The 7,500-nt window shown below is 49.9% G+C and overlaps 2 protein-coding genes across 2 annotated transcripts in view; both read left to right on the plus strand.

Moving 5' to 3' along the window:
* Window positions 1-7,500, plus strand: part of LOC308154285 (corticotropin-releasing factor receptor 1-like) — a gene marked incomplete at both ends in the record, with an annotated part of 65,577 nt that overhangs the window by 2,016 nt on the left and 56,061 nt on the right. The window contains one exon of the mRNA XM_080527449.1: window positions 1,727-1,780. Within this exon, the coding sequence (XP_080383575.1) occupies window positions 1,727-1,780 (54 nt within the window). The remainder of the gene's footprint in view (window positions 1-1,726; window positions 1,781-7,500) is intronic.
* Window positions 965-7,500, plus strand: part of LOC308152943 (histone H3.2) — a gene marked incomplete at its 3' end in the record, with an annotated part of 87,601 nt that continues 81,065 nt past the window's right edge. Inside the window, exon 1 of the mRNA XM_080526015.1 lies at window positions 965-1,012. The remainder of the gene's footprint in view (window positions 1,013-7,500) is intronic.

Genomic DNA, 7,500 nt, shown 5'->3' on the forward strand with positions numbered 1-7,500 from the left:
CTCCTGAAGTTTGCAGACGACACCACCCTGGTGGGCCTCATCTCCGGGGGGGACGAATCTGCCTACAGGGGTGAGATCGAGGGGCTGCAGAGATGGTGCAGCTTAAACAATCTGGAGCTAAATGCTCTAAAAACAGTGGAGATGGTGGTGGACTTCCGAAGGAAAGCAGCCCTGCCCCCTCCCATCACGCTGGGAGGTACCCCGGTGGCCTCCGTGGAGTCATGCCGCTTTCTAGGCATGACCATCTCCCGGGACCTAAAGTGGGAGCAGAACACCGAGGTCCTCACAAAGAAGGCCCAGAAGAGGATGTTCTTCCTCCGGCAGCTGAGGAAACTCAGGCTGCCGAGGTCCATGATGGTCCAGTTCTACACGGCCATCATAGAATCCATCCTCACCCACTCCATCATCACCTGGTTCCCTGCTGCAACGACCAAGGACAAGGCCAAGTTGCAGCGGGTGCGACGTTCAGCAGAGAGGGTGATCGGCTGTCCCTTGCCCTCCCTCAACTCCCTGCATGACACCAGGGCTCTGAGGAGGGCAAGGAAGATCATGGCTGACCCCTTCCACCCCGGCCACGGCCTCCTCACCCTGCTTCCCTCTGGAAGAAGGTTGCGGCTGCCTAAGGCACTTAAGGCCCGCCACAGGCTCAGCTTCTACCCCTCAGCCGCCAGGCTGTTAAATGACTCTGGCTTCCCCCCCCCCCCCGCCCCCAAGTCTGCCCAGGACTGAACTGGACTCTGTAAAAAAAAAAAACTCTGCACTGCACTTTACTTTATACTGCACTATCCAATGCACTGTTGTCTGTCCTGTGTTGTTGTTGTGTTGTCCTGTTTTTTGATATGTGAAAAAAGTATAAACGCACTTGCTGTGGTGACGAAGCAAATTCCTATATGTGTAACGCATAGTGGCAATAAACGTTATCTCAATCTCAATCTCAATCAATCTCAAACACACACACACACACACACACACACACACACACACACACACACTCACACACTCACACATTTTTGTATCTTAGTATATTTTGGGTATATTTCTTATTTTACAATAAAATTCTTGAACACAAACATTAGTAGCTGCATCAGCATAGGACACTCGGTTGCACACACACACACACACACACACACACACACACACACACACACACACACACACAGACTCCCCCCCTTCACACACTCACCCCCCCCCCACATACGTGTTTATATGTTATATGTATGTTTACATGTTATATGTATGTTTACATAATAATAATAATACATTTTATTTATAAAAGCACTTTACATCATCAATCTCAGAGTGCTACAATTAAAAACAGGATTATATGTATGTTTATATGTTATATAAATACATGTTATATGTATGTTTACATGTTATATGTATGTTTACTGTATATGTTATATATATGTTTATATGTTATAAGTATGTTTACATGTTATAAGTATGTTTACATGTTATATGTATGTTTACATGTTATATGTATGTTTACTGTATATGTTATATATATGTTTATATGTTATAACTATGTTTATATGTTATAAGTATGTTTACATGTTATAAGTATGTTTACATGTTATAAGTATGTTTACATGTTATAAGTATGTTTACATGTTATAAGTATGTTTACATGTTATATGTATGTTTATATGTTATAAGTATGTTTACATGTTATATGTATGTTTATATGTTATAAGTATGTTTACATGTTTCTGTGTTTACGTTGCAGCTCGACCCTCCCTGGCTCAGTGGAACCAGACCCTCACAGCCCTCAACACCACGGGTGAGTCCAGCACACTGTGTGTGTGTGTGTGTGTGTGTGGGTGTGTGGGTGTGAGTACAGTAGTTTGTGTGTGTGTGTGTGTATTATATACATTTTATTTACAGTAGAGCAACTATACAAGCGGGTAGAGGGGATGCAGATGTCTTAGGAGTTAAGATGTAGCTTGAAGAGATGGAGGTCTTCAGGAGGGACAGTTAAGGTGTACCTAGCCTGAAGAGATGGAGGTCTTCAGGAGGGACAGTTAAGGTGTAGCCTGAAGAGATGGAGGTCTTCAGGAGGGACAGTTAAGGTGTACCTAGCCTGAAGAGATGGAGGTCTTCAGGAGGGACAGTTAAGGTGTAGCTTGAAGAGATGGAGGTCTTCAGGAGGGACAGTTAAGGTGTAGCCTGAAGAGATGGAGGTCTTCAGGAGGGACAGTTAAGGTGTAGCTAGCCTGAAGAGATGGAGGTCTTCAGGAGGGAGCGTTAAGGTACAGCCTGAAGAGATGGAGGTCTTCAGGAGGGACAGTTAAGGTGTAGCCTGAAGAGATGGAGGTCTTCAGGAGGGACAGTTAAGGTGTAGCCTGAAGAGATGGAGGTCTTCAGGAGGGACAGTTAAGGTGTAGCCTGAAGAGATGGAGGTCTTCAGGAGGGACAGTTAAGGTGTAGCCTGAAGAGATGGAGGTCTTCAGGAGGGACAGTTAAGGTGTAGCCTGAAGAGATGGAGGTCTTCAAGAGGGACAGTTAAGGTGTAGCTAGCCTGAAGAGATGGAGGTCTTCAGGAGGGACAGTTAAGGTGTAGCCTGAAGAGATGGAGGTCTTCAGGAGGGACAGTTAAGGTGTAGCCTGAAGAGATGGAGGTCTTCAGGAGGGACAAATAAGGTGTAGCCTGAAGAGATAGAGGTCTTCAGGAGGGACAGTTAAGGTGTAGCCTGAAGAGATGGAGATATTTAGGAGGGACAGTTAAGGTGTAGCCTGAAGAGATGGAAGTCTTCAGGAGGGACAGTTAAGGTGTAGCTAGCCTGAAGAGATGGAGGTCTTCAGGAGGGACAGTTAAGGTGCAGCCTGAAGAGATGGAGGTCTTCAAGAGGGACAGTTAAGGTGTAGCTAGCCTGAAGAGATGGAGGTCTTCAGGAGGGACAGTTAAGGTGTATCCTGAAGAGATGGAGGTCTTAAGGAGGGACAGTTAAGGTGTAGCCTGAAGAGATGGAGGTCTTTAGGAGGGACAGTTAAGGTGTAGCCTGAAGAGATGGAGGTCTTTAGGAGGGACAGTTAAGGTGTAGCCTGAAGAGATGGAGGTCTTTAGGAGGGACGATGAGGTCTACCCGCATTTCCCAATCCCGGGCTGCGTTCAGTGGGCCTGAGTCTGGAGGTGATGGCTTGGTCCGCTGTTTCTCCCCTTCCCGGATGAAGATTGTTTTCCGTGGAAAGGTAGTCTGGGCATTTAGAGGCATGGCGTTGGTGGTTACCCTCTTGTGCTCAAGTTCGGCAGCCAAGCACTTTAGCACTTGGTTGTGGCGCCAGGTGTATCTTCCTTGAGTTAGACTGGTCTTGCAACCCACCAAGATGTGTTTGAGGCTTGCTGGGGCTGCGCACTGGAGACAGGCTGGGTCCTCTCCATACCAGAGATGTAGGTTGGTAGGAGAGGGCAGGACATCATATGTGGCTCTGATGATGAAACTTAGCCTATTAGACTCCATGCTCCACAGCTCGTTCCATGTGATTTTCCTCCTCTCCACGCTCTCCCACTTCATCCAGCGGCCTTGCTGGGCTTGGGAGACTGCCTTGGCGCACCTGGCTGCTTCCTCCTGGTGGCGCACCTCCTCAACCACCATCTTCCGCCGTTCGGTTGGAGTAGCCTTTTGCCATGTGGGTGTTGTTGTTTCCAAACCAAGGCCCCCTCTGCCATGTTGGACATGCCCCACTATATCCCGGTGTCTGAGGGCGGTCTTTGCCACCGCAACTGCTGCAGATGGCTTCCATTTCCTCCCCGTTGCTAGGATCGGAGCAGCACCTCTGACGAATGGATCCCGGGATTCTGTGAGTCATTTCCAGCCTTGATTTGGCACATTTGTACTCCTCCACCAGGCTTGAGATTGGTAGGGAGAGGGCTCCGTTGCCATACAGGCCTATGCTGCTAAGGCCTCTCGGCAGTCCAAGCCACTTCCTCACTTGTGCATTCACCAGTCTCTCCAGCCGGTTGGCATGGGATAGTGTGACCTCGTAGATGGAAATTGGCCACATGAGACGGGGCAGCAGCCCAAACTGAAAGCACCACAGCTTCAGCTTCCCAGGGAGAGCAGTGTTGTTGATCTGCTTGAGGCCACTGATTGTATCCTGCCTGAGTTGTTCCACCTGCTTCGAGTCTTTGAGTTCTGCGCTATACCAGCGGCCAAGGCTTTTGATAGGCTTCTCCAGAACTGTTGGTATTGGCTCGTTGTTGACGTGGAACCTCTCATTGGCGAGCTTGCCTTTGACAATGGAGATACTGCGGGACTTACTGGGTTTAATCTCCATTCGTGCCCATTTGATGTTTCCCTGGAGTTTATCCAGCAGGCGTTTGGTGCATGCGTTTGTTGTTGTTATTGTCGTCATGTCATCCATGTACGCCCTGATTGGAGGAAGACGCAGCCCGCTCTTCAACCGTTCCCCTCCAACGACCCATCGGGATGCTCGAATAATGAGCTCCATTGCCATGGTAAACGCCAGTGGAGAGATGGTGCAGCCCGCCATTATGCCTATCTCGAGGTGCTGCCATGCAGTTGTACTGGCTTGTGCTGTAACACAAAACTGGAGGTCCTGGAAGTAGGCTTTGACCAGCCTTGTGATGCCCTCTGGGACTTGGAAGAAGTTGAACGCTGTCCACAAAATCTCATGAGGCACTGACCCGAAGGCATTGGCAAGATCTAAGAAAACCACATGCAGGTCTTTTTTCTCCTTCTTGGCCGTTTGTACCTGGTGCCAGATAACATTTGTGTGTTCCAGGCATCCTGAGAATCCACTTATCCCTGCCTTCTGCACTGAGGTGTCGACAAAGTTGTTCTTCTGCAAGAATACTGAGAGCCTCTGGGCCACAACACTGAAGAAAATCTTTCCTTCCACATTCAGTAGACTGATCTGGCGGAACTGGTCGATGGTTGAGGAATTCTTCTCTTTGGGAATCAGGATCCCTCCTGCCCTTCGCCATGCCTTTGGTATGATTCCCTTTTCCCATGCCACTTTCATTAGCTTCCAGAGGTATTTCAAGACGCCTGGACTGTTCTTATATAGCCTGTATGGAACGCAGTTGGGCCCAGGGGCTGAGGCTGTTCTTGCCCGTTTTACTGTGCTCTCAACTTCGCTCCATGTAGGGGGCCTTGTTTCCATCTGGTGCTCAGGTGGTTGGATTGGTGGCATGTCATCCGGAATGCTGGCTGGCACATGCCTCTGGTTGTCGGAGTAGGTCTTCCTCAGGTGCTCCTCTAGTTCCCTTATGGGTACTTTGAGGGTACCCGTTTTCTCCTTGACAAAGAGGTCTTTGACGAACTTGTAGGGATCTCTGTAGAAGGCAGTCCTCGTTCGCTCTTTCTTCTTGTGTTGCTTTCTCAAGCATTCTGCTCTTCGCAGTGTTGCAAGACGCTGCTTGATGTCGGCCTGTAGTGCCTCAAGTCCTTTCCTTTCCACTTCTGTGGCCTTCTTCCACTGTTTTCTCAGGCACCTTCTTTCTTTCACAAGTCTTTCAATCTCTTGTTGTCTCCTGGACTTGAGATGGGCTGATGGTTCCTTCTGTGTCCCATGGTTCTTACTTTTCACCCCAAATCTCTCTGCTCCATAGCTGTAAAATGATCTCTCCAATCTTGTCCAGCTTTCTTTTCACGCCCCCTTTCAGACCTTCTAGAAGATGGACAAGGTCTGTGTCAGTGTTTTCCCACTCCTTTTTCTGGCAGGCTTTAGGCCACAAGATTTGAGGCTTCCGTCCATTCATCTTCCTCTCTACTGCTGTCTGTGGCTGGATAGGCTCTGGACTCATGTCCGTTGATGGATCTGTGCTTGGTTGAGCTTCGTCTGGGGTTCTGATACCCTGTGGACTGTGGTGAATATCCTGCCACTGGGCTTCACTCGACTGATTTGCCCTACCTCTGAGGAAGTAGTGGTCAATGCGAGGCACCTCGCTAAGCTCTCTTAGGCACTTTTTCCTGCCCTGGTGGATCTTGAGACCCTTCTCTGATGTTATCTTTTTCCAGCCACAGATGCAGCTTTGTAGCTTGTGTCCTGCCAGTGTTGTTACTCCGTCAACTACCGTGCTGATCATTTGATTCGTTGTCATTTCCGTTCCAGGGTCTGTTACCGTGTGATCCGCCGTTGAGTCATCTTCCGCCCCCGCTCTCGCAGACTCTAGGGGTGTTTTTCCTTTTGAACTTTTCGTAGCCATAGTTGGGTGGAACCAAGTCACTGTGTAGTGAAAGGCTCCTGCCAACACGGGTAGCTAACCCATGCCAGCCCCGTTGGGGTCTGTTCCCTCCTGTCAGCTGTCTCTTCAAGCCGTCACCAGGTCTTTCCCAGGTTGTCAGCTGCCCTTTCGCAGCGGTCACTGGTTTTGACACCAGACATCAGGATTCTTAATAGGACTAGATGTAGCCTGAAGAGATGAAGGTCTTTAGGAGGGACAGTTAAGGTGTAGCTTGAAGAGATGGAGGTCTTCAGGAGGGACAGTTAAGGTGTAGCCTGAAGAGATGGAGGTCTTCAGGAGGGACAGTTAAGGTGTAGCTAGCATGAAGAGATGGAGGTCTTCAGGAGGGACAGTTAAGGTGTAGCCTGAAGAGATGGAGGTCTTTAGGAGGGACAGTTAAGGTGTAGCCTGAAGAGATGGAGGTCTTCAGGAGGGACAGTTAAGGTGTAGCCTGAAGAGATGGAGGTCTTCAGGAGGGACAGTTAAGGTGTAGCCTGAAGAGATGGAGGTCTTCAGGAGGGACAGTTAAGGTGTAGGAGCCAGTGTAGGGAAGAGACGTGATCGGGCAGTGCGACTGCCGTGTTGGCGTAGAGGTGGTGGGGCCAGTCGGCCAGAAGAGGTGGAGGAGCGGAGTGAACAGGCTGGAGTTTGGGGGGTGACCGTTGCCTGCAGGTAGGCAGGCAGGGGCTGTCCCTTTAGCTGCCTGGTATGCAAGCACCAGGGTCTTGAATCTGATGCGAGCTGCCAGTGGAGGGTGTGAAGGAGAGGGGTGACATGAGAGTATTTGCGGAGGTTGAACACCAGACGGGCAGCAGCGTTCTGGATGAGCTGCGGAGGTCTGATGGCGGAGGCGGGGAGCCCGGCCAGGAGTGCGTTGCAGTAGTTAAGGCGGGAGATGACCAGTGACTGGGTCAAGAGTTGCGCTGCTTCGCTAGTGAGGAACGGTCGTATCCTTCTGATGTTGTAAAGGAAGAATCTGCAGGAGCGTGCTGTCGCTGCGATGTTCTCCGCACAGGATAGTCGGTTGTCCAGGATCACTCCAAGGTTCTTGGCTGTCAGGGAGGGGGTTACAGTAGAGTTCTCCACTGTGATGGAGAAGTCTTGGAGAGGGCAGGCTTTCCCAAGGAGGAAGAGTAGCTCAGTTTTGTTCAAGTTGAGCTTGAGGTGGTGGGCTGACATCCAAGCAGAGATGAACCCATGTGAGGAAAGTATTGAGCCAAGAGACTTGGTATAGAGGGAGAACAGTAAGGGCCCTAGGACAGAGCCCTGAGGGACCCCAGTGGTATAGAGGGAGAACAGTAGGGGCCCTAGGA

This window comes from Nansenia antarctica (assembly GCF_963989245.1).
Source record: "Nansenia antarctica genome assembly, chromosome: 3".
In the NCBI taxonomy this organism is placed as follows: Eukaryota; Metazoa; Chordata; class Actinopteri; order Argentiniformes; family Microstomatidae; genus Nansenia; species Nansenia antarctica.